Genomic DNA, 26747 nt, shown 5'->3' on the forward strand with positions numbered 1-26747 from the left:
GACCTGGCGTTCTCGAAGGAGGAGTCGCGCGCCCCTCCGTTGTCAAGACGGCCGTTGGCCCCGATCTCGCGAGACCTTGGCTGCTTATAGTCCGTGGAGTCGCCATTTCGAGGCTTTTCTAATTTTCGTTGCGGAGCCTGGTTGTCGGTTTGCGAATCCGGCGCCATCTGATTCGGACGTTGGCCGGAGGTTATCGTCGCCACCATGCCGCCCAAGTTCGACCCCAACGAGATCAAAGTCGGTGGGTATGGAGCCTGCCTGGTTCTTCTCTTAGGCGCCATTTAGAACCGTTTTTTCCGTTAAAGCTTCCTGCAGGACCAGGAACGTGTGAACGCTTCCATGCGTGTCTATCTTGTATTTCTGTTGATTTTAATTGGTTTCAGTATTTTGCCTGATTTTTTTTCAATAATTCCTGTTGTTTCGTCCCCTTTCCTATTGAACCCAGTTATTTGGGGGTTAATTATTTCATTAATTTGTTCAGATGATGCAATAATTAAGATGGGCGGCATATACTTTTAACAAAATAAAAAGGGTTTGCAGGATGGCAAAAAGGGTTTTTTAATAATATTAATTAACTGCCATCTACTGACCCGTTTTGATTAAATTCCCCCATTTTCTAGCCTTGGCACAAATTTCAGTGCGCAGTCGCAATTGTGTTTCCCTCTCAATTGCAAAACAACTTATTGCGGGAAGGCTGCCTATTTTTGCCAAGAAAACCTGCCTGGGGAACTGCATGCCACTGGGATTAATTTTAACAGTTGTCATTGATCCTTATTATATTGTCTTTATTTTTCTTGCAGTGTTCCTGAGATGCACTGGAGGTGAAGTGGGGGCCACTTCTGCTCTGGCTCCCAAAATTGGACCCTTGGGCTTGGTATGTCTTGATTTACATTTTCTGAATTAGAGCTTTTGCCTGGGGGGAATTTAATCATAGAAAATCTCTTTCTGGACCACATTTTATTTTTTTAAGGAAGCAAAAAGTAGCCCGTTTTGACTTAATTTGGAAGAATTAGCCAGCCTTAGGAGGCTTGTAAATTGTGTGTGAACTGTTTAAAAGCCAGCCCTTACAGACAATCCATTTTCCATGTTGATTAACCTGTAGTGGGTTAGATTAGATTATTGTTTTATTGATTAGCCTATAGGCTGTATCAGTGTTGGAAGAAATGTCCTTCTGGGTTCGGCTCCAAGTGGGGAAAAAGACACTGGAGACATGGAGGCTGCTTGGAAAGATGGTTTTAATGGTGGACAGGACCACATGGCTTGAGCCCTGAACAGAAAAGGTGATCACATGCTTCAATGTTGGTGGAGAAGAGAAGCTGAGTCCCTGGTTTTATGCCCTCTCTGGCCTTTGATCTTGAGCTTGTATTCTGATTGGTTGTCAGATTCCCATGGGGTCATGCAGGGGCAACTCTCTAGGCTGTGTTTTGAATCCAGGTTTGGTTGAGTTCTCAGATGCCATGTGGTGAGTTGGGTAAAGGGCCAATATTATCATGCCTTAATCCCATCTCCCTGGAGCTGAAGGGGAGAACTCTTTATTATGTAAAGTGGACTAGCTTGGTCTTCTTAATGGCCCATTGACAAAGTGGGGATGGGCAGGAAGCTACAGGGAGCTATTCTGTCTTTTAAAACATGTGTCTTCCTTTTTACGTCCAGAGAAATATTCTGCCTTTTCAATATTTTCTAGGATATTTCATTTTTCTGGGAGAGGGCTGTGTGATAACTTCCTACAAAAGCACATGGTTCAAACACAAATCCTATACAAAAAAATTAAAGTAAGGTTAGGGTTCCAAAAAAAAAAACACCCCCAAAAGAAAAGATGGCTTGCGGTTCTGACAAGTAAGGTAAAATACAATAGTTATACGATGAAATGCAATATAATTTAATACATAAATATGTAAAATAGGATAAAATGATGTAAAATTATATTTTGTGCCATCCTTACAATACCTCAATCAGTCCCTCCTACGCAGATCTCAGCCTAACCATTTTGTTTAAGGACTGTTGTGTTAACTGTTATTTTCAGGTTCTAGACTCACATAAAGTAAGTTGTTTTGATGTGGGGATCCCAGTGGGTCCTTTGTTTGGTCTATAGACCAAGATAGCTGTCTCTCACCCCCTTCTACAAGCAACAATCAAATAGGATGTGAGCCAGGCTTTCTATCGCAGAGATGCTCATTGTAGGGTATAGAATGGAATCTCGCATATCTGGCCATTTTGTCTAGCTGTTCGAATCTCACTCACCTAAATATCTCCCTAAGATGTTTTGGCAGTTGTAACTTCAAACAGTGGGTGAATTTATCCCCTTCCAGAAATAGTGGGTTGGGAGATTTATAATCTGATTCTTAAATCTACAAAATCGTCTTCGCCCATCCTTGGGTGTTGGCCATTCAAATCACACCTAGAGTTGTGCTGAATTCACGTCCTCTGGGCTAATATTTGGCGTTGATTGACTTGCAGAGACTACTAAATTTAAACAACTGGACAGTTACCAGTTTGATTAGTCAATCGTGCGTCCCATTTCCGGGCCAGAATCTCTGAAACAAAACTTTGGTGTATATTAGCTAATTATTAAAATCTATTCTTAAAAAAATTCTGCTTCTGCCTTTTTTCAGTCTCCAAAGAAGGTGGGAGATGACATTGCCAAGGCCACCGGCGACTGGAAAGGACTGAGGATCACTGTGAAGCTGACGATTCAGAACAGGCAAGCCCAGGTACAAACAACGCCACAAAGGGATGGCTCTCTGGTTAATTTGCCGAGTCTTCATAGGGACTGGCCCAGCTGCCGCTATGAGCTGCAAATCCCGGCAAGGCTGACTCAGCCTATCATCCTTCCGAGGTCGATAAAATGAGTACCACTCAAAATTTGCTCTGTGGGAAGTTCACTTAAGACTGCACCTTGAGTAGAATACAAACCCTTTGGGAATCCTGGACCCAAGTAATAAATTGCCCTGATAAATCAGGGTGTAAAAGGGGTTTTTTTTTGGGGGGGGGGGCCTGCATTTTGAAGCTTGGGAAGTAGTAACCAGAATAGCTGCGTTTGGGATCTGTTGGATTTATCTAGGTGTTCACCCTGCTTAATGTTACAGCACCCTTGTAACAGGCCTGTCATCTTACTGTCGCCTAGTAAATGGTTCAGGCATTTCACAAGTGGTGTGCTAAGTCAGAGACCCGGCACACAAAAGATTTGTAAAATAGGGCTCGTGCATGTTTTGTTGAGTAAATCACACTGGGTTGAGTTCACCCAACATTTGAAGCCGACTTCAGATTGCGTTATGGCTCAGTTAAAGGCACAGAGACTTTTAAGTCGTCTGTTGGCCTATAATGAGCTGGATCAGATTGTGTAGAGCAGAAAGCCGATTCTCCTTCCAATCTCACAATTTGGCTGTTTGCCCCCCCTCCTGTAGATTGAGGTGGTCCCATCAGCCTCTGCCCTGATTATCAAAGCTCTGAAGGAGCCTCCGCGTGATCGCAAGAAGCAGAAGAACAGTGAGTGTCTGCTTATTTGATTTAAGAAAATGTACATTTCCTGATTTCTGTAGACTGCTCAGCTGCAGACTTGGCCCAACTCTGGGAAAGAGGCGAGGCTTGAAGATTGTATGAAAGTCAGCCAAATGTGTATAGGAGGTTGTGATGCAAGGCAGCTTGGAAAGCCCATGTTTAAAATTACTTTCATAATTGTCACCTCCGGTAATACAGATAATCCTCAAATTAAACAGTTACTTTAGTGACTGTTCAAAGCTACAACCCTGAAAAAAGTGACCGGCAACAGTTTTTCCCATGGCCATTGCAGCATCCGTGTGGCCGTGTGATCAAAATTGGCAACCGAGTCATATTTAAGACAGTTGCGCCATCCTTTTTTACGACCTTCGGACAAGCAAAGTCAATTGCTTTGACTTCCCAACCCCGTTCACAATTTAACAATGGCAGAGATTCATATAACAATTGCTGCCAGAAAGGTAAAAAGGGGCAAAACTCAACTTTCTTACTTTAGCACCAGGAATGTTAGGCTCAATTGCTCAGTCATGTCAAAGGCTACCTGCATTTGGAAGCCTGTTAATTGGGGTTGGAAAAGGACACACACACACCCTTCGTGGCATGTGCCCAGGTTTTAGGGGTGAGGACACAGCAGTGATGTTTTCCACGCCAGCCACCCGCCACTGCGCTTGCCTACTTTCAGCCGTGGCTTGCGCATTCCAGTGGTGAGCTGAGAGAAAAAACCCTTTCAAGGAAACAGAGCTATTCTCTCCGTGGGTAATTCTGTGCCGAAGACTGGGAACATAAGCAGAATCGCGAGCGTGCAATGTTGTTCTGGAAGATGTGGTGATCGTCTCTGTGTCCTTGCAAAAATCCAACTGGGCTCCTGTTTTGTTTTTTTTTCCTTTCCTCCCCCCTAACAGTTAAACACAATGGCAGTGTCCCCTTCGATGAGATCGTCAACATCGCCCGGCAGATGAGACACCGTTCGTTGGCTCGGGAGCTCTCAGGTAACATTGGGATCACTTCTCCAATGAAGGCGGAAGAGTCTTGTTCTCAGCAGATGACAGTTGGGAACTTAGAATAGGCTAGGCCTTGGAGGTCTTCCAGTCCAGCCCCCTGCTCAAGAAGGAGACCTTATACCATTTTGAGACAAGCGGCTGTCCAGTCTCTTCTTTAAAAGCCTCCAGGGTATTGTGGCCCGCCAGCAGGGATAGCAGATTCGGACAATGGGGAGGAAGCCGGGCCAGTCCTGGAGTCTGGGGAAGGCTTTGATGAGGGCTCTGTGTCAGAGGCAGAGAGGGGGCCAGGGCCATCTGACAGTTATCAGCTGCCTTCAGAGTTGGAGATCAGTGAGGCAGAAGAACAGCTGGAGCCTGTTCCCAGAGTGCGCATGCTGAGTGGCCAGACAAAGGGAACAGCTAAGGAACAGGGGTCGACTTGAGAGCAAGGCCACAAGGGGACGATGAATGGCCCCTCTTAGAAGAAATAACAGAGGAGCAAAAGGGGAGGGGAGTTTGCAGGAGACAATTAGTTCCCTTCGCCCTACACCAGGAGGCTGAAGCAGACCCCGTCGGAATATCTCCCCCCCCCTCCAACCTGCACAAAAAGACCCCGAAGGGGGAGACTGCAGCAACACCAACATTCATTGCATGTATCCGTCCCAGGGGCCGTAGTTTGAGGGCCCCTGATTTAGTGCAATATAAAAAATGCAAATTTTCTGTGGACCACCAGTTGGTGACCTGGGTTAGGGTCAGTTAGCTGGCTTTTTCCTCTCTCTGCTGCGGCTCCGTCACAGGTCAGCGCCACAATTTTGAGAGGAGCTTCCGGGGGGGGGGAGGGAGAAGCACAGTGCGCCAGGAGAAGACTCTATGGCAAGGGGAGGGTTTTCCAGTTGTCTCCACAATTGATAGGGCTTTTGGTTATGACAGGTAGAGGAAAAAGGATGCCACGCTAGGAGGAGACTCTATGGTGGGGGAACCGAACTTCCGTTCGGCTCCAGAATTGAACAGGGGGGCTTCCGGTTAGGACCTTTGTGGCTCCTGGTGTTTTCTGTGGGAAACTGGTCCAAATGGTTCTTTGAGTGTTTAACTTTGCCAACCCCTGAACTAGGGTGACTTTTGAATGTCTTCGGCCTTTGTACGTTTTGGATGAGAGTGTGTAAAGTGTGTGTGGTGCGTCATACACAGCAGGTAGGCACCCATGGGTATTCAGATGTTCTTGGCCCTTTTGCAGGAACTATTAAGGAGATTCTGGGAACCGCTCAGTCGGTTGGCTGCAGTGTTGACGGTAGACACCCCCACGACATTATTGATGACATCAATAGTGGGGCAATTGAGTGCCCAGCGGTGAGTATTTGCCTTCCTGCAAATCGATCGATCGGAAGCTAATTTAAACTGCAAGCTTTTGCGGTTGTGATTTAAGGTGTTGGCCTAGAAACCAGGAAAACAGTGAGTTCTAGCCTCCAACTTTAGTCGTGAAAAATGGCTGCAGGAATTCCAGCCAATCCACCAGGAGATGGTGAGCTCTAGTCCTGCCTTAGGCACGAAAGCCATTCGCTCTTTCTCAGCCCAGCTCACCTCACTGGATCGTTGTTGGGGGGGGGGGGGATGGAGGAAGATAGAATTTTATGTATTTTGGCTGCCTTCAGTTAAAGGTGGGATAAAAGGAAATTAATAAAGAAAAGAATCTTAACACCTGCCAATAGAACATTCTTTCCCTGCTCAGGGTGGTTGCAGGAGAGAGAGAGAGAGAGAGGGCTATCCGTGAATAATAATCTTGAGTTGCTTTTTATTTCCTTTCCTTCTCCAACAGAGCTAAGCGCCAATGGAATGGGCTGCATGCAACTGTATTTGTATCGTTCGGTAACAAAAGTAGTTAGTTTGGCTGCTGCCATGAAATCTTACCTTCACTAACTTGCCACTTCGGCTTCTTAGGGCGTGATCCCATCACAGCCCCTTAAAATGTGGAAAAAGTTTGTGTACTCATTTCAAAAATAAAAATTGCACCTACTTTAACTCCAGCTCTTTGTCAACTCCTTATTTTAAAACCAATTACACCAGGTTTGCTTTGTGGCTAAATTCTCGACAGGTAATTCCTCCACTTAACAACAGTTCATTGAGTGAGTTTTCAAAGTTACGACAGCACTGGGAAAAAAGTGACATCCGTTTTTCATGCTTAACAACCATCGCAACATCCCTGCGGTCACATAATCAAAATTTGGATGCTTTGGCAACTGGTTCGTTATGACAATTACAGGATGCTAGTCATGTGATCTCTTATGACCTCACAGCGTCGGTGGGTAAGATTCACTTAACCCTGTTACTAACTCAACAACTGCAGTGATTGCACCAAACAGCTACGTCGAGAAAGGCCATTCAATTGGGCAAAAATGCACTTAAATATTTGTCTCGCCAACAAATTGTGGTCGTAAGTTGAGGACTATATGACCAAAGAAATATTGGCAGGGATTTAATTTTCAACTCTATATATCAAAATCTCCCAACTGAGTTACAGCCAAAGGTTTTATTTTCCATTATATAACTAAAAAAATAAGCAAAAAAGTCAATAATTGTTCTGACTTCCTAGCAGCAGCACCGCCTACAGCGTACAAATCTGATTTAATTAAAATGCTTGTATACAAACCAAAGGGTTTTTCGCTTCTCCATTGACCTGTTTTTTTTTTTTTAATGAAGGTAAGATCAAGGACGCAGTGGCTAAGGCATTGAGCTTGTCGATCAGAAAGATTGGCAGTTCGAATTTCTAGCGCCACTTAATAGAGTGAGCTCCCGTGACTTGTCCCAGTTTCTGCCAACCTAGCCGTTCAAAAGCACGTAAAAATGCAAGTAGAAAAATAGCAACCACCTTTGGTGGGAAGGGAACAGCATTCCGTGCGCCTTTAGTGTTTAATCATGCCGGCCACATGACTACGGAGACGTTTTCGGACAGCGCTCGCTCTTCGGCTTTGAAACGTGGATGAGCACCGCCCCCTAGAGTCAGGAACGACTAGCACAGATGTGCTAGTCAAGAAATGTGATGTGACAAATGTTTTGGGTGAAAGTTTGTAAGTGTAAAATTGTCAAATGACTTAACTTTTCTATTCCACAAACATTGTTTCCAATGGACTACTAGTGAGTTTTGTCCTCATACTTTTTCATAGACTGATATTCTTTATTTCTCCCTTGCTAATATAACTCGGCCTAATGCCCCAGAAGCCTTATAAAGAGGAGAGAGTGTGTTTTTATGTCTATTTTTTTGCAAGCCTGTATTAACCGCAAGCAGCCCACTGAATGTTACAAAGGAGGAGAAAAGGAGCCCAGACTAATTCCGTTGTTGTTGCTAGTTTCACAGCGTTGAAAACGGGCCCGTTTCGTGCTTCTTGGGTCGCCTGACCCCTTGGATGTAGAAGCTGGGGCACCTGGGCAGACGAGCGTTGTACCCTTTGTCGACGTTGTAAGCCCCTGGACCTGGAGTCCCCTCTGTAAAGAAGAAAAGATGGGGGCAGGAGGTCATTTGATGTCTCTCCATCTCTGGATTTCGCTCTGAAGCTGCCGTATTTCCCTGAAAATAGGACAGGGTCTTATTTTCCTCCCCCCCCCCCCGAAATAAGCACTTGGCCTTATTTTCGGGGCGGTCTTATTATTTTTGAGGTGCAGGAGGCAGTGGGCGTGGTCATCTCATGGCGGTATTTTTGGGGCGGTCTTATTTTTGGCCAATGGCTTCTTTTAGCGCCTGTGTTCAAAAGCCCAATTGGGCTTATTATCCGGGGAGGTCTTATTTTCAGGGGAACAGTTTAAGAGGCATGAAAATGGTACCCCAGGTCTGGAGCTGTGAGGATCGTAGTTTATCCTAAAGGCTTGCTTCGAGCCCGTCGGCCCTACTGTTTTTGTGGCGTTCCCCTTGGGGGGGGGTGGTGGGAAGCTATGGTCTTCCAGAAAAAAGCTTGCTTTATTCCTACAATTGAAAGGAATGGATTCCGATTCTCTTTATCAAAAGTGGTTTTTGCTTTTGAAAAGGCCAACTGGACTGATTTTTGGAGGAGGGAGAAGTTTCGCTTCCTATCCTGGAAGCTTCATGAGTTCAGTGGTGTGGGAGATGGGAAGGACATTTATTGATAATTGAGATTAGTTGGTGGTGGGGAATGATTGGTTCTGACAGGAGGTGGAATGAATATTGTGTTTTATTTGCAGACAATTGGGCTTAACACTGAGAACCTTGGTTATTTGGGGTTTTATTTGTGACCATTTTTGGGGGGGATATAACTCTGACCTGGATGACGGAGAATCTTCACCAAAGGCAGCCTGATTCTCTTGATGTTCCTCACCTTTTTGGATCCATCTGTACAGAGTGAACGGGGCAGGGTTGATGATGATGGAGGGTGATCGGTGAAGCACAAGTGTGTAAGCACGGTCAATGTTATATTGATTGGGTCCAGGTTCATCTACCGTGCCTGCGGGGAGAAAATGGACATCACCTTCGAGAAGAAGATTTGTGGCTCAGGGTTGCGCGGTGGAGTCCTTGGTGTTCTCCAAGGTGGGAGACGTTTCGTTACCCACTTGCATTCAAACACACATTTATTTTAATAAATATTTACCTTTGGGATTCCCTATCTCCCAAATCTAAAACAAGCCTGTCTCCAAGATCAGCCAAAGTCCTGGTGAGCTGCTTGCTCAAGGTTCTCCAGATGTTCCTCAACCTCCTGGGTCCCCTGGGGGCTTAGGGAGAACAAGAATGCCTTCCTGTCCCCGGAGAATGTTTCTTGGGACCATCTCACCTTTGTTAATCAAGCAGTACTCGCCCCTCTGGCCGAAGGTGAAGTTTGGGGTGTGTGACAAGTTGCCAAGGTTGGTTCCTAAGAGTTGACCATATTGGGAAGGAGAAGGCCACTGGAGGGGTGGAAAAAAGCAGAGAGGTGAACTTAGACCAGGGGCCACCAATCTTTTGGACCTCACAGGCCACTAAATTTATAATTTTAAATCCCGCGGGCCATGAATACAATCTGCCTAATGACCGGCTGGGTGGGTGTGGCTAGATGGTCATGTGATGGTGGGTGTGGCCAACTAGATGTCACTCATGTCAAGGGGCGCCGCCAACTTCTACTTACTCATCCCCACCCAGCCACTCCTTGCGGCCCCAACAGGAAGCAGTTGCTGGAGCTAAGCATCCGCCAGGAGAAAGAGTTGGCAAAACAGCTCAAATTGGATCTGACCAAGGAGGAGGCTCAGCAGAAGCACCTCACTGAGGACTAGGAGCATAGGCTTTCCAAGCAGAGAGAAGACCTGTGGGAGTGCAAGGCCAGGTGCCGGCGCCTGGAGGCTCAGTGGGCTGAGATGGTCAGCCAGTGGGACTGTATCACAGCCTCTCTTCGCCACCAGCGGCTCTTCCCTCCAGCCTTCGCCCAAGGCCCCCCCACCAGGAGGCTGAAGCAGACCCCTAGTCAGAATTTCTGACCCCCACAAAAAGACCCCGAAGAGGGAGACTGCAGCAACACAAGCGTTCATTGCACGTATCCGTCCCAGGGGCCGTAGTTTGAGGACCCCTGATTTAGTGCCACATAAAAAATAATTTTTCTACGGACCACCAACGTTTTTTTGCCGACCACCAGTTGGTGACCTCTTAATTATAGCAGATCAACTGAACCGTCTTAAGTTTACTGATGTCTGCCCATGGTGGGCTTCTAAGCCTCACATCTGAAGGAGCTTCTAGGGGATCTTGCGTTGTAAGCCTCACGTACGTTGGTTTCGGTGCTGAAGTCCACTTTCCTCCAGAAAGGATTCTTGCTCATGTACCAAGACTTTTGCCAGGCGCGGCGCCCTCCGCCTTCTAGTGAAAATAACACAGTCACGGCGCGAGGAGAGAACACTTAAAAAAAACTTGACAAATCTCACTTGAGAATTTCTCATAATTCAACCTTGCAGTTGATGGACAGGAAGGAGACCAACCATGTAACTACCGTGTTCACACAATGTGGCTCTGGGTTGGCTCAACCAAAAAGACCGGAGACCCCCTCCATTAAGTTACGGCATATAGAAGATACGTTCAAACCAGTGGTGGGATTCGAATAATTTTAACAACCGGTTCTCTGCCCTAATGATTTCTTCCAAAAACCAGTTCGCCAAATGGTTCGGAAAGATAAACAACCGGTTCTCCCGAAGTGGTGCAAACCTATTTACCAGAATCTGGTCAACTCTAAAGTTCACCCCTAAAATTCGCCCCCAGGTTAAGGGTTAACAGAATTCAAAAGGAGTTGGACCATTTGTGGCAACGTAAGGATTCTAGCCTGATAACACGCTTAACTCCGCCCTCATCTCTGCCTACTCTTTTTTCCTACAACCTAATGTTAAACCTCTCGCTGAATGAGATGGGCAAAAGAGAAAGAATAAAATTTGAGGTTGGGAATTCTAATTCTGCCCTCCGTTGGTTGGTCTTAGAAGGGCCTTCATCTTATTTAGAATAAATAAGGACCTGGATTGTTGTTGCGGGCAATATGCTGACTGTAAACCGCTTCGAGAGGGCTGAAAGCCCTATGAAGCGGTATATAAGTCTAACTGCTATTGCTATTGCTAATAACAGAGTTGGAAAGGATCTTGGAGGTCTTCTAGTCCAACCCCCTGCCAAGACAGGTAACTTTATGCCATTTCAGACAAATGGTTATCCAACATCTTAAAAAACATCCAGTGTTGGGGCATTCACAATTTCTGGAGGGAAGTTGTTCCACTGATTAATTGTTCTAACTGTCAGGAAATTTCTCCTCCGTTCCAGGTTGCTTCTCTCCTTGATTAGTTTCCACCCATTGCTTCTTGTCCTGACCTCAGGTCCTTTGGAGAATAGCTTGACTCCCTCTTCTTTGTGGCATCCCCTGAGATATTGGAACACTGCTATCATGTCTCCCTTAGTCCTTCGTTTCATTAAACTAGGCATCCCCAGTTCCTGTAACCATTCTTTATATGTTTTAGCCTCCAGTCCCTTAATCCTCTTTGTTGCTCTTCTCTGCACTCTTTCTAGAGTCTCCACATCTTTTCTACACCGTGGCGACCAAAACTGGATGCCGTATTCCAAGTGTGGCCTTACCAAGGCCTTATAAAGTGGTATTAACTCTTCACATGATCTTGATTCTATCCCTCTGTTGATGAAGCCTAGAACTGTGTTGGCTTTTTTGGCAGCTGCTGCACACGGCTGGCTCATATTTAAACGGTTGTCCACTAGGACTCCAAGATCCCTCTCACAGTTACCACTATTGAGCCAGGTGGCACCTATACTGTACCTGTGCATTTCGTTTGTCTTGCCTAAATGTAGAACCTGACTCTTTTCACCCTTGAATTTCGTTTTGTTAGCTAGTGCTCAATGTTCAAGTTTGTCAAGATCCTACTGTAGCTTAAGCCTGTCTTCTGGATGGTTGGTAGGTGGTTGCCTGTCTGCCAGATGGAATTCGTCAATGGTCCCAGATCAAAGCACTACTTGGTGGTCCCTGCAATCTCCCAATACCTCGAGGAGGGGTCTTCCACCCAAACGTGTAGGATGGGGCGATGGTTTCTCTGCAGGCCATGGTGGGAGGGGAGTAAGCTGCTGGACCTGGACTGTCTGTATTCAGCACGAATTGCAACCGACCTTGGGTGTTTTCTTCTAAGCAAAGGAACAAAAAGTTAAGTTAGCGGTCTTAATTAAGACGGACGATTTTCAAACAAAGCAGAGTTTTAGAAGAGTTAACAGGGAGAATGAGGCTAAGGAAGCCAGTTTTGGCAATCACTTGCAGCCTCTTCTTTATCTCTTGGCTCATCTTCTGTTTCACAAGACTGTGGGGGGTGAGAAACACCAGAGAGAGGTTCGTTTATTTTATTTTTATCCGGCCTTTATGAATTTTTTAATAAATAATTTAAGGCAGCGAACATATCTAATGCTGTTTCCTATTTTCCTACCAATAATGTTGTAAGATGGGTTGGGATGAGAGACAGAAGAACTGCCCTTAAGTCACCCAGGCAGATTTCACACCTGTGGCAGGACCAGAACTCACTATCGCCTGGTGATTGGCCCGAAGGCACCTAATCAGCTTTCATGAACAAGGTAGAACTAGAATTCCGTGGCACGACAAAACCACGCTCGACTAAAGCACGCCCGATTAAACTGCGTCGCTGACATCATCAACAGGGCGACAACAGCGAGCACGGAGAAAGAAGGGTGCTTTAAATAGCGCTTTTAAAGCAAGCCGATTCAAGTTAAGGTAAGGGTTAGGTTTAGGGTTAGGGTTAGCTTTAGGGTTAGGGTTAGGTTTAGGGTTAGGTTAAGGGTTAGGTTAAGGGTTAGGGTTAGGTTAAGGGTTAGGATTAGGTTTAGCGTTAGGTTTAGCGTTAGGTTAAGGGTTAGGGTTAGGTTTAGGATTAGGTTTAGGGGGGTTAGGTTTAGGTTTAGGGGTTAATTTTAGCTTTAGCGTTTACAGCGTGCTTTTTTCTCTGCGCTGTTGTCACGCTGTGATGACGTCAGCTACGTGGTTTCGTCGAGCGCCCTTTAGTCGAACACGGTTTTGTGGTGGAACCCTAGAATTCACAGTTCACCAAATTCTAGCATGGTGCCTTAAACCACTTTATCAAACTGGCTCTATATTCTATTCAGCCATCATCTGTGCTTGAACTGGACTGGATATGTATGAACCCCTGAGATCCATGAAGATCTCTCCAGAGGACACCACGTGTCGTGTTTCCTTACCTTGGAGGCTTGTTTTAAGCATCTCCCAGATAATTCTATTTTAAAAACTTGCTTTAAAGTAGGTGGATTGATCTTTGGGCTGGCAAAGGACGGCACTGAACACTATCAAAACATGACAAAGAATAAATTTCTCACGCTGGTGTTTTGTCTGTAGCCGTGTAATCATCTTGAATTAGAAAGCAGCTCCCATAAGCCTCACAATCACATAAGCCTCGTGCCCTTGTGACCTCTAGACTGGACTACTGCAACGTGCTCTACATGGGGCAGCCCTTGAAGAGCATCCGGAGACTTCAGCTTGTCCAGAATGCAGCCGCGCGAGCGATTGTGGGTGCACCTCGGTTCACCCACGTAACATCTATCCTCTGAGCTGCACTGGCTGCCTATCGGTCTTCGGATACGCTTCAAGGCGCTAGTCGTCACTTATAAAGCCCTTCACGGTATTGGACCTGGGTACTTGAGAGACCGCCTGCTGCCAATTACCTCCAATAGACCGATCATATCCCACAGATTAGGCCTCCTCCGAATTCCATCCGCCGGCCAATACCGACTGGCGACCACCCGGAGGAGAGCCTTCTCTGTGGCTGCTCCGACCCTCTGGAACGAGCTCCCCGTGGAGATTCGAACCCTCACCACCCTCCAGGCCTTCCACAAAGCCCTTAAAACCTGGCTGTTCCGACAGGCCTGGGGATAAAGAGCCTTTGCCCCCTCCCTCGAATGGTATGGTTGTTGTGTGCTTTTTAAATTGTGTATTGTTTTGTTCGTCTTTTTATTTTTTATTTGTACCCCTTCCCTTGACTTGGATTGTAAGCCGCCCTGAGTCCCCTTCGGGGAAAAGGGCGGCATATAAATGAAATAAATTCAATTCAATTCAATTACTGCTGCGTGTCTCAAGTCACCACACCGCTGTGCAGCTTCGTCACTAAGGAAGTCACAAGGACTATATCAAAAGGTAACCTGGAGCCATTGGTGCTGAAGGGTTCTTGCACTTACTGTTTTTCTTTCCGCCGTAAATGTCCGGGAATAAGGGGGTCCCACTCGTTTCTCTGCCTCGATGAGCCCTGGAAACCAAACCACAAGAATTCACCCCATTCATTCCTCTGCAATTGGCTAGTTGGATGCTAGTCCTCCTCAATCAAAAATAATAATTAAAAAAAAGTTGGGAAAAATCTGACAAGGACTGGGGTGTGTGAAAAATCAGTGCGTCACCCACAAAAACTCTGGGAAAACCTACAAAAAATGGAGTTCACCCATCTATTTAAAAAAAAATCTGAATCAAGGAAACCACTGAGGTTCTTCCTTAGCTTTTATTGCATTAAATAAAATAAGCTGTCTTGTACAGAATTTAGAGACGCGGCGGCTCAGTGGCTAAGACGCTGAGCTGGTGGATCAGAAAGGTCAGCAGTTCGGCGGTTCGAATCCCTAGCGCCACGTAATGGAGTGCCGGTAGGAACCCACCTCTAGATATAGATAAGGTAAAGGTTCCCCTGGTACAACTGTGCTAGTCATTCCCGACTCTAGAGGTCCAGTGCTCATCCCTGTATCAAAGCCGGAGAGCCAGCGCTGTCTGAAGACGTCTCCGTGGTCATGTGGCCGGCATGACTCAATGCCAAAGGCGCACGGAATGCTGTTCCCTTCCCACCAAAGGTGGTTCCTATTTTTCTACTTGTAATTTTGACGTGCTTTCGAACTGCTGGGTTGGCGGAAGCTGGGACAAGTCACGGGAGCTCACTCCGTTACGCAGTGCTTGGGATTCGAACCGCTGAACTGCTGACCTTTCTGACCAAGCTCGGCATCTTAGCCACTGAGCCATCGCGTCCCTAGGGATATAGGTAGATCTTCCTGTTTGGTGAGAAAGATTGTACCTGCCTTTTACAATCCGGTGATGTTTGAGATGTCTTTTTCTGGCTGCTGTCCAAGTATTTCTGAGCCATAAACTTGATATGTTTCTTTTGCGATTCCATTTCTAAGGCTCAGGGATGTAGACTGCACCATACTCGGACACCTGGAATTGCAGATATGTGACATCAGTGGGTTCTCACGTCCGAGATTCCGTTTGGCCGGAGAGTGGCCATTGGTCACCTGTCAGTTGGCTGTGGCAAGGTGGTATCTCTCAGGGATTCTGGAGAGGAGGCTGGATCATGGAGGAGAGTTTGGGATTCTCCCATTCATTCATATACAAGCCGTAGTCTATAGGTAACGGTAAAGGTTCCCCTCGCACATCTGTGCTAGCCATTCCCGACTCTAGGGGGCGCTGCTCACCTCCGTTTCAAAGCCGAAGAGCCAGCGCTGTCCGAAGATGTCTCCGTGGTCATGCGGCCAGCATGACTCAATGCCGAAGGCACACGGAACGCTGTTCCCTTCCCACCAAAGGTGGTTCCTGTTTTTCTACTTGCATTTTTTACCTACTTTCGAACTGCTAGGTCGGCAGAAGATGGGACAAGACATGGGAGTTGGCTCCATTATTCTTAATGACCGCACGGTACACTGCAGTGATTCATTTAAGAACCAGGTCAAAAAAAGTTGGTCATTTAAGAACCACCTTGGTTAGCAATGGAAATGTCACCCGTTTTGAAGCACGAATATGTTAATGCCTAGAAATAAATTCAAAATTGGGTTTATTGCATATTTGTATGTATATATGTGTGCGCATGTATAACAGGCAAATATAGTAGACATATTTATTTACTTAGTTTGTCAAACATGTACAAGATAACAGGTGTAAGTATAAACATGGACATGAACAGAGGAAACGGGCATGAATAAATGCATTTATTAATGCATTATTTATTGAATAAGTTATTTATTGAATAATCAATAAATACATTGAATAGACACTTTTTATAATACCTATCTGTGCATGCCCGCACACAACTATGCCCACTTCTTTGCTCTCACACACAAAAAACCCACACACAAGCACACACACAGTAAACACATACATACAAAACACACAGACGCACGCACATACAAAAACACACAAAAACACACACACAAAACACACTAAACACACACAGACACACAACCCCCCCAAACTCACACAACAAACCCCACATACAAAAAGACAAATACACACACAAAACACAGACATAATAAACACTCACACACAACCCCCCACAATAAACACACACCAACACACAGACCAAAAACACAGAGACAAAAACACGCGCAAACACATATAAAAAAAACACACAAACGAGTGTGTGTGTGAATAGCTCCTTAAAAATTGCAACACCCCCTCCAGAAAGGGCGACGTCTCCTTTAAGAGGCGGGCCCAGCGTCGCGCGCATGCGTCGGCCGGGCCCTCCGCGGGAAGTCTAATAACCCGGCGAAGGAGGAGAGAAAAAAAGGAAGAAGCCGCCTGGGTGGGGCGGGAGGCGGGGCCGAGTAAAAAAAGGGAGGGAGGGACAGAGAAAGAGAGAGACAGCCGTGAGGTCATCACCCGCGGCCGCCGCCGGCCGGGTCACGTGGCGGCCGTCGCGCCGTCGCGCGGGAGGCCGGCCCGGCCCCCCTCCCCTCCGAGTGGTCGCGGAGCCTATGACGAAGCGCGCGCTGATTGGGCGGCGTCCGGCCGAAGGGGGCCGGCGGGCGGGCGCGGCGGGGCGCGCGGCCCCGCCCACTCGCCCGCCCCTCCTCCTCCTCCTCCTCCTTCTCTCGCTCCGGGTGTGCGCGAGGCGGCGGCGGCGGCGGCGGCGCGTGGCCTCGTCGGCGTCTCCGTCCAGCGCGGCCTCCCCTCCTCCTCCTTTCCTCCTTTCCTCCTCTTTCTTCTCCCCTCTCCCCCCCCTCTTCCCTCCTCTCCTCGCCCAGGCCGGGGCCATGACCGACTTCAAGCTGGGCATCGTCAGGCTCGGCCGTGTGGCGGGCAAGGTGCGGGCCTCCCCCCTCCCTTCCCTCACCTCCCCCCCTTACGGGCCCCGCTTGGCTCCCCCCCCACCGGGCCCCTCTCCGCGCGCGTGACGTCACACCGGGCCCCCTCTGTGACGTCACCGCCCACCTCGGGGGAGGGGGTTCCTCGCCCTCCCATCATCTCTCTTGGGGGTGGGGGCGCTTCCACTCCCCCCCCCCCACTCCCTTAGGGAGAAGAAGGGTCTCCCTAACAGCTAGACCTCCTTTTAAGTGGGTGGGACTCCAACTCCCATCACTCCCGCCCTGGGAAGGATGGGGAGTCAGGATATTGGGTTGGCGTGGGAGAACAGCCTGGCATGGAAACCCTGCCCGAAAGGAGCAGCCTTGCTCCCTTCCTCTTAATGGTTTTCTCATTAGGGGCGCCCTTGAATGGTTTTATATGCCCCCCCCCCCCAAAGAAGATGGGTGCCTTTGGGTTCCTTGGGGCCACAATCTACCAAAGGGTTGGTCTCTGGTGGGTCTTTTGGGGAGGGTCTTCTAAGTTTGAATTGAGATGTTTGCTGGGGGTGATGGTTTAGAGTGCTTTTGATGCTGGGGAGGGGGTTTGTCTGCTCTTTAGAATACAATAGAAGAGAATAGAGAGAAAAGGGAGGGTGGGAAGAAGAAGAGAGAAAAGGAAGGAAGTGTGGAGGAATAGAATTCTTTAATGGCTAAGTGTGATTGGACACACAAGGAATTTGTCTTTGGTGCCGATGCTCTAAGCGTACATCAAAAGACAAGATACATTCGTCAAGAGCCATAAGGTACAACACTGAATAGTCTTAGGGGACAAACAAGCAATCAGGAAACAATATCAATTGTAAGGATACAAGCAACAAAGTCACAATCCTGCAGTCATAAGTGGATCCCCCAGATGGGGTTGTGTTCAGCGATGGGCATCTCCAATGGGAGAAGACTTTTCATAAGTCCTGGTGCTGCAGTGGGTGAGCACCTAGTCATCATGTGTTTCAAATCTTGTTGTGTGTCCGGGAGAGTCTTCATGAATTGTTTGATCGTTCCCACGCAAGGCTTATTTTTTGTTTATTTTATTCTTACTGTTTTCCTTTTGCTTTGTTGAGATTTCCTTTTCATTTCTTCCTTTATGTGTGCGTGTGGAGTTAGCCCCCATGGCCAGATAGGCGGCCAATGTAATCATCCTAATATGTGCCTCTGCCTATCTCGGGTCCTTAGAAAGAACTTGATAGGTAGACAGAAAGGTCACATCCAGTCTGAACATCTGGCTGACTGTGCCAGGAACAACAATAACAAGAATGATAATAACAGTTAAGTTTTTGCCAGTCCTAGACGGCGAATTGAATTAAATATTAAGTAATAATAGCAGCAGCCACAAAGATGTGCTTTATGTATATTTGATGCTTTGCACTAAGCATAGGAAAAAGTTGCATAGAGAAGGGGGGATTAACAAATACATTTTTCATCTAGCCAAGAAGCTGTGTGGGGTAATCTTATCTCGCAAAAGAGCAGTCGTTGAAGAAACTTTCTGTGCAACCTGTAGCTTCTAGCTGAAAAAGAAAGAAAACAGTTGAAATCTTTGTCCCCTCCACTTGCTTTCTCGAAGACCAAGAGGTGGAGATTCCCTCCATATCCTCAGAATATATGGCTGGAAATGCTGCCTAGATCTTGCTACATCTAGCAAGATTTCAATAGGTGGAAGTATACTAATTGGGTAGAGACTCCCTAAAAAAATGTTTCTTTTTTGAAACACATTTCTGTTGATTTACTCCCTGAAATGTTAGAAGTTTTATTTATTAAATGTGTGTGTGTGTGTGATTGTTTTCCTTTGTCCAGCACAGAAAGCGTTGATTCAAATTGTTTTAGGGCAGTTAGGGACTGAAATGTATTAATTTACAGCAACGTCGTCTTGCAGAAAATTTCATTTGGATTTGTTTTTTTTTTCCATTGCAGACAAAATACACCCTGATAGATGAGCAAGACATTCCTCTCGTAGAGAGCTACTCTTTTGAGGTAAGAATAGAGGTCTTTACCCCCTTGTGTTAATTCTCCATTTTTTTCCCCCTTAGTCAATCTGACCAGCTGGGTGGCCATTCCTTCTTCCCCCAGCCTCATTTCTGAAGCACTTGAGATCTCCCATTTCAGTTCCAATATTCCAAGCTTTTGTGCACAGGCCATTGTTGATGCTTAGTGGTTTGACGCTATGATTGGAAGCGAGGGTTTCTGTCCCCACTGTGTTTTTAAAGAAAATGTTGATTGTATTGTGATGTGGCCTTGAGTTGTGGCCTTCTGGTGGAGCTTTCAAACAATCAACATGGATTGGTCTCGACAGGCTCTTTCTTATTATTATTACTTTTTAAAAGGCTTCCGCTAACTCTTTCCTTTAATTTCAATTAGAAATGGCATTCATGGAACTTTGCAGCAGGGTTTTTACAGTATTAGAACGGTTGGTGATCTTGGAAAGTCGATGGGCGTGCAGACGCTTCGTGGGGAAAAAACAAACCTAGAATGGATTCTTTTTTCCCCCCTGTTCCAGGCTCGGATGGAAGTCGACGCTGATGGAAACGGTGCTAAAATCTTTGCTTTTGCATTCGATAAGAACCGAGGGAGGGGATTCGGGCGCCTGCTGCATGAGTTGCTGTGGTAAGTGTCGGGGTGCAAAGGAAACACAGCAACAGGTTTCCAGAGAGGTGTGTGTGCAAGGCAGGTAGCCGCTTCATGAAGCTTGTGCGGGTTATGCATTCAGAGGGAGAGGATCAAGATCAGGCAAAGTATTAATTACTGCTCTATAGAGCCTTGGTTGATGCTCAGCCTGCTCCCATCCCCACTCCAAACTGTAGGCCTTGTCCTTTCTTTGCAGGGAGAGGCACCGGGGAGGCATTGCCCCAGGGTTTCAGGTGGTGCATTTGAATGCTGTGACGGTGGACAACCGCCTGGACAACTTGCGATTGGTGCCGTGGGGCTGGAGACCCAAAGCTGAAGAAATCTCTAGCAAGCAAAGGTAAAATTCTCTCTAAAGAAATGCAGAGAGAGGAGGTGGTGGAAACAGAATGTGAAGTTGACGAGTGCCTGCGATTTCATTTCATTTTCCTTCCCTCCCTCCCCTCTTCCCTTCCCTTTTTCATTCCCTTCTCCCTTCCCTAGCTTTCTTCCTTTCCTGCCCTTCCCTTCTCTCTTTCATTTCCTTTTCCCTTCCCTAGCTTTCTTCCTTTCCTTTCCCTCTTCTCCTTTCCTCTCCTTAGCTTCCCATCCCTTCCCTAACTTCCTTTCCTTTTACTTCCCTTCCCTTCTCCCTTCCCACTTTCCTTCCCTTCCCTCTTTCATTCCCTTCTCCCTTCCCTTCCCTAGCTTTCTTCCGTTCCTTTCCTGCCCTTCCCTTGTCTCTTTCATTTCCTTCTCCCTTCCCTAGCTTTTTTCCTTTCCCTCTTCTCCTTTCCTCTCCTTAGCTTCCCATCCCTTCCCTAACTTCCTTTCCTTTTACTTCCCTTCCCTTCTCCCTTTTCACTTTCCTTCCCTTCCTTTTTCATTCCCTTCCCTAGCTTTCTTCCTTACCTTTCCTGCCCTTTCCTTCCCTTCTCTCTTTCATTCCTTTCTCCCTTCCCTTTCCAGCTTTCTTCCTTTCCTTTCCCTTTCCCTCTTCTCCTTTCCTCTCCTTAGCTTTCCTAACTTCCTTCCCTCCCCTTCTCCCTTTCCTTTCATTCTCTTCTCCCTTCCCTCCCTTCCCTTTTCCTCTTCTCCTTTCCTCTCCTTAGCTTCTCTTCCCTTCCCTAGCTTCCTTCGCTTCCCTTCTCCCTTCCCTTCCCTCTTTCATTCCCTTCTCCCTTCCCTTCCTTCCCTAGCTTTTCCTCCCCTTCCCTCTTTGCTGTCTTAAGTCACTTATATCTGGGGGAAAATAAATCTGTCCTGAAGATCTCAGTCTTCAGTAGGAAGAAAATTCCTCTCTCTACCTGTAACTCCTGTAAATGTATGTGTTTTAAAAGTGCAGGGGGGAAAATGCAATTAAGAGACAATGGGGTGTAAAAAGGAGCCTTTGAAGTGAGCCACGTCACAAAATAGACACAATGAGGGACTCAGGCCCGTTTATTGTCATCTGATATAATAACAGAATCTCGAAAGCTTGCCACCGTGTCTTTTTGGCTTCCCTTAGACCAAACTGAATCCAGAGACTCAAACTTTCTCGTGCATTACCCCACTAAGTTGCTTCCTTTCCATTGGTGGCTCTTTCAATCCTTCATCAAGGTTATTTCCACGTTACACAAGTGTAAAGAATCGGTTTCTGTGCTTTTTTGCCCTGGCACAACGGGCAACCAAAAACTTTTTGTCTGTCTTTCTTCAGAGCAGTGAGCTTAATCAAGAGTGCCACGAGATAAAAAAAATCACCTTTGGGAATTCAAACCTATTTTTAATTGTTGATTCTTTTGCATATTTTATGGGTAAAAAATGCTGTTGTCGGTTGAATTGAACTCCGTGGATGGAGTAACAAATAGACGGGAATGAAATCATTTTCAACGGCTGGAAGAAATTTTTGGAATTGTGTAAACATTTTTTAGGATCATAACAGATGTGTTCTTCAATAATAATGGCAGAAGTGTTCACACTCACACAGATAGCTTTAAGTTGTCTTGCGGTTTAGACTCCAATATTTTGCGCCTTAGAATATTTGTAACTCAGGGTTCAAATGGAGGGTCCTTGGTGTTCATGGTTGGGACGCTACATTTTGCTCCTTATTCAAAAGCAAAACACTGACAGAAAGATAAACATTATCATTACAAATACAATCATCAGAAAACTTGATTAGTTCATCCATTGCTTTTTGAGTCCTTTTAAAAAAAAGAAAACAACAGATTTTCCAAGGTAAAGGTTCCCCTCGCACGTATGTGCTAGTTGTTCCCGGCTCTAGGGGGCGGTGCTTATCTCCGTTTCAAAGCCGAAGAGCCAGCGCTGTCCGAAGACGTCTCAGTGGTCATGTGGCCGGCATGACTCAACACCAAAGGAGCACGGAACACTGTTACCTTCCCACCAGAGGTGGTTCCTATTTTTCTACTCGCATTTTTTACATTCTTTCGAACTGCTAAGAAGTTGGGTCAAGTAACAGGAGCTCACTCCGTTACGCGGCGCTAGGGATTCGAACCGCCAAACTGCCGACCTTTCTGATCGGCAAGCTCAGCGTCTTAGCCACTGAGCCACCTTTACCTTTACCTTTCCTGGTTACATGGATATAAATGAATGGAAAAAGGGTACAAGCCTATCATAGAAATAAAGATTAATAGAAAACCCCATTTGGGGTGTTGAAATAGAGCTGCCGGGTGAATCTCGGCTGCTCCTTTGTCTAAATCGTCCTCATTTTTGGACTGCGTGAAAGGATGAGTTTTGTTATCTCATCCTGCCAGAGAAATGCCTTACTGAATTTGTTGTTGTTGTTGTTGTTGAAGGGAACAAAGCTTATACTGGCTGGCGATACAACAGCTTCCCACCGATCCCATCGAGGAGCAGTTCCCCGTGCTGAATGTCACGCGCTACTACAACGCTAATGGAGACGTGGTGGAAGAGGAGGAAAGTTCGTGCACGTACTATGAATGTCACTACCCCCCCTGCACAATGATTGAAAAACAGGTATGTATCAAGCCGGACCACAAGGTTTCCTGGTGTTTGGCCCGAAATCACCCAGGTGGTTTTAATGCCTGAGCTGGGACTAGAATTCATCGTCTCCTGGTGATTAGTCAGATTCCATATAGATGTTGAGACTCTAGAAAGGGTGCAGAGAAGAGCAACAAAGAGGAAGAGGGGACTGGAGGGTAAAACCTATGAAGAACAGTTGTAGGAATTGGATATGTCTCGTATAATGAAAATAAAGACCAGGGGAGACATGATAGCAGTCTTCCAATATTTGAGGGGCTGCCCCAAAGAAGAGGGAGTCAAACTATTCTCCATCTGAAGGCAGGACAAGAAGCACCTAGAACAAAGAATAAATTTCCTACTAGAACAATTAATCAGTGGAACAGCTTGCCTCCAGAAGTTGTGAATGCTCCAACACGGAGGTTTTAAAGAAGAGACTGGACAGTCACTTGTCTGAAGTGGTGTAGGGTTTCCTGCCTCAGCAGGAGGCTGAACTAGAAGACCTCCAAGATCCCTTCCAACTCTGTTATTCATGTCTGAAATGGAGCTAGAACTCACAATCTCCCCGGTGATAGATCCAAAGTCACCCAGCTGGCTTTCATGCCTAAGGCAGGACTTGATTTCACAGTCTGCAGCTTTCTGCACAGTCTGTAGACCATACTAAATTAAGGGTTCCAAGTAACAGACCCAATGCAGTCAAAACTCCGAAGCCAAGATGCTCCTCAGTGTCCAGATGTATTAGGCATAAAATCACATGAAGTGTTAATACCACTTTTGGAAAGGCCACACTTGGAATCCGGCATTCAGTTTTGGTCGCCACGTTGTAAAAAAGATGTGGAGACTCTAGAAAGAGTGCAGAGAAGAGCAACAAGGAGGATTAGGGGACTGGAGGCTAAAACATATGAAGAACGGTTATAGGAATTGGGCATGGCTAGTTTAATGAAAAGAAGAACTAGGGGAGACAGGATAGAAGTCTTCCAATATCTCAGGGGCTGCCCCAAAGAAGAGGGAGTCAAACTATTCTCCAAAGCACCTGAGGGTAGAACAAGAAGCAATGGGTGGAAACTAATCAAGGAGAGAAGCAACTTAGAACTGAGGAGAAATTTCCTGACAGTTAGAACAATTAATCAGTGGAACAACTTGCTTCCAGATGTTGTGAATGCCCCAACACTGGAAGTTTTTAAGAAGATGTTGGACAGCCATTTATCTGAAGTGGTGTAGGGTTTTCTGCAACAGTTCTTTCAGTCCACGCCTTCCCCAGCACCTGGTGGGGAATGTCCTTGGTTTCCAGGAGAAGGACGTTTATTTTGGCTACAAGTCCCCAGCTATCTCTATTCCCCCCTCTCCTTCCCACAGCTCCCTTGCTATGGCAGCCCTGGGAAGACACTCCAAAATGGCTTCAAGGTTGACACTAGGCTGAACATCCTGCTTCTTATAAGCCAGCCTAAGAACTGGGACCATCTGGCATCTCTTGGTAGTGTTGTGGCCTGCCAGCAACCAGTGGAGCTGGGAGCAGATTCGGGCAGTGAGGAGGTTGGGGAGGAACCTGGGCCAGTCCTGGAGTCTGGGGAAGGCTCTGATGAGGGCTCTGTGTCGGAGGCAGAGAGGGGGCTGAGGCCATCTGACAGTTATCAGCTGCCTTTGGAGTCAGACATCAGTGAGGCAGAAGAACAGCTGGAGCCTGTTCCCAGTGTGCACATGCGCAGAGCTGCCAGAGGAAGGGAACAGCTACAGAACAGGGGTCGACTTGGGAGTAAGGCCACAGGGGGACGATGAATGGCCCCTCCCAGAGGGAATAAAAGAGGAGCGAAAGGGGATTGGAGTTTGCAGGAGGCAATTAGTTTGCTTCATTGGTTCGTGACTCTCCAAGACTCTTTGCCAAGTTTTGCAGATCTTGGCCTGGCAGCTCTCCAAGCCAGATAAGGTCTGTGACCATAAATCCCCCCTGGAAAGACTTTGCTGGATGTGAATGAGCAGAATTCAGTCAATTAATAAAAGGGGTTTTTGGCGGGACAAGGAGTTGGCTTCATGCTCTCGGGAAGCCTCAGTCAGAACAGTAGAAACCAAGGTGGACCTTATCAAATTGCCTGTATCCAGAAGCTAACATCCTGCATGGCTCCATCTGTGTCTCCAGTTCTTTTGGGCTCAGCTGCATTGGGGTTTGGGTCTCTCGTATCCTCGAAAACGTCGACTGATTCCTTTTGTTTCTCTCTCCCTCCAGTTACGCGAGTTCAACATCTGTGGCCGATGCCAGGTTGCGCGGTACTGCGGTTCGCAGTGCCAGCAGAAAGACTGGCCCGCTCACAAGAAACACTGTCGGGAGAAGAAACGACCCATCCAGCAAGAACTGGGACCAGAGCGGTGACCGGCTGGCCGAAACCTCCGCCGTAGAAGGGCTCCTTCCCTCCCCGGAGGGCGAGGGCGGGAAGGCGCCCGCTTTGCACAGACTGCTCACTTGAAGCCAGAGGCACTGACAAAACAAGGAGAAAAAGAAAGAAAAAAAAAGAAAGAAGAGACGAGACACACACATACAAAAAAAAAAAGAGACCACCTGATGCTTGAGCAGAGGGAATCAGCCTTTTTCCCTCTTTTAAGTGTTAAAAAAAAATCTCAAGCAGGGGAAAAAAAACAACAAGAGAGAGACTACTGTGGGAACTCTGCTAAATTGCAGAGCTTCTTGTTATTTATATGTTAATATGTTTGTAAAGATTGTGTACAGGTTTCTTGTTTCGTTTCCAGGGGTGGGGGGTGGGGAGGGGATGTTTTGTTTTTGTTTTTTCCTGGGGAGGAGGGAGTTAGCAGTGCTCTTTATCTAGGAATCATTTACTGTAAACGTTTTCGGGTGAGAACGCATTGTTGGTTGAACAAAATAACTGTCTCGTAGCGAAAGCCTTTTTTTCTGCTCCCTGGGAGATTTCTTAAAAAAAACAAACAAAAAAAACCGGGGAATCTAGAACAGACATCAGCAGTTATAAATCTGAACAACTCTGCATGGAAGTTGTGTTTTCAAGTAAAGGATTGGAATGGATCGCTGACTTTTTATTTTTTAAAAAAATACTTTTTGAGGACTTGCTTTCTCCTTACGTGGCCTGTTCCTTTTTTTTTTTTTTAAATCATATTTCCCCACAATATGGAATTGGAACCGATTTGGGACTTTGGTCAGCTTCTGCTAATTATACTTGTAGTCCTCTACTTTTAACGACTACAACGTAATACGGGAGAGAAGCGACCTTGGAGTAATTTCCCCAGAGTGATAACGATTAAATCCGCGGAGTAAATTGCCTCCAGAAGTTGTGGAGGCTCCCAACCCTGGAAGTTTTCAAAGAAGAGATTGATTAGACAGCTGTTTGTCTGAAACGGTATCGGGTTTGCTGCCTGAGCAGGGGGTTGGACTAGAAGACCTCCAAGGCTCCTTCCAACTCTATTGCTTAAGCGAGACAAGTGTTAAGGGAATTTTGTCCCCATTTTACGACCTCACCATTGCTAAGTGAATCAGTGCAGTCATTAAGTTAGTAACACGGTTGTTAAGCGAATCTGGGTTCCCCCTTCTCTTTGCTCATCAAAAGGGGATCCCCAGGAGACTGCAACCGTCATAAATATGAGTTGCCAAGCGCCTGCATTTTCCTTGGGGATGTGGCACTGTCTACCAGGGTGAAAAATGTTCATTACGTCCAGTACTTTTTTCCCAGTGCCGTTACGACTGGACGGTCACCAAATTAAATGAACTGTTTTAAGTCGAGGGTTAACTCTTCTCCAGCTGCAGAGAGCAGGATAACCATTCTGGCTTAGATGAAGCAGCTCTTCAAATATTCCCATTTTGAGGGTTTGAAAGAGGACAGAATAGAGGTGGAGAATCGATGTTCCAGGAAATGGGGATGTTTTCAATACATTCAATACGTTGAGGTGGCGCAGTGGTCAGAGTGCAGTACTGCAGGCTAGTTCTGCTGACTGCCGGCTGACTGCCATTTGGCAGTTCAAATCCCACCAGGCTCAAGGCCTTCCGTCCTTCCGAGGCTGGTAAAACGAGGACCCAGATTGTTGGGGGCAAGAGGCTGGCTCTGTAAACTCCTTAGGGCTAAAAAGCATTGTAAAGTGGTATATAA

At 46.5% G+C, this 26747-nt stretch overlaps 3 protein-coding genes and 1 non-coding gene across 4 annotated transcripts; 3 read left to right on the forward strand and 1 right to left on the reverse strand.

Annotated features, from left to right (window-relative positions):
* The first annotated feature begins 79 nt into the window (after positions 1 to 79).
* On the forward strand, positions 80 to 6496 carry RPL12 (ribosomal protein L12). The gene is made up of 7 exons (XM_032232366.1): positions 80 to 241; positions 801 to 874; positions 2613 to 2711; positions 3405 to 3486; positions 4398 to 4484; positions 5710 to 5822; positions 6289 to 6496. The coding sequence occupies exons 1-7, from the start codon at positions 205 to 207 to the stop codon at positions 6292 to 6294; spliced, it is 498 nt and encodes a 165-aa protein (XP_032088257.1). The 5' UTR covers positions 80 to 204; the 3' UTR covers positions 6295 to 6496.
* Positions 4151 to 4281, forward strand: LOC116519727. The gene has a single exon (XR_004256677.1). It is a non-coding gene; the product is annotated as a small nucleolar RNA SNORA65 (small nucleolar RNA).
* A 1242-nt stretch (positions 6497 to 7738) lies between the features above and the next one.
* Positions 7739 to 15350, reverse strand: STPG3 (sperm-tail PG-rich repeat containing 3). The gene is made up of 7 exons (XM_032233233.1): positions 15040 to 15350; positions 14164 to 14231; positions 11959 to 12096; positions 10208 to 10296; positions 9248 to 9359; positions 8798 to 8923; positions 7739 to 7952 (listed from the first exon to the last, which is right to left on the reverse strand). The coding sequence occupies exons 1-7, from the start codon at positions 15132 to 15134 to the stop codon at positions 7819 to 7821; spliced, it is 762 nt and encodes a 253-aa protein (XP_032089124.1). The 5' UTR covers positions 15135 to 15350; the 3' UTR covers positions 7739 to 7818.
* Positions 15351 to 16813: 1463 nt separating this feature from the next.
* On the forward strand, positions 16814 to 25672 carry ZMYND19 (zinc finger MYND-type containing 19). Its single transcript, XM_032233705.1, has 6 exons — positions 16814 to 17037; positions 18982 to 19041; positions 19565 to 19671; positions 19889 to 20029; positions 22461 to 22641; positions 24866 to 25672. Exons 1-6 carry the CDS (start codon positions 16987 to 16989, stop codon positions 25007 to 25009), a joined length of 684 nt encoding a protein of 227 aa, XP_032089596.1. The 5' UTR covers positions 16814 to 16986; the 3' UTR covers positions 25010 to 25672.
* Positions 25673 to 26747: the final 1075 nt, after the last annotated feature.

This window comes from Thamnophis elegans, chromosome 16 (assembly GCF_009769535.1).
Source record: "Thamnophis elegans isolate rThaEle1 chromosome 16, rThaEle1.pri, whole genome shotgun sequence".
NCBI lineage: Eukaryota > Metazoa > Chordata > Lepidosauria > Squamata > Colubridae > Thamnophis > Thamnophis elegans.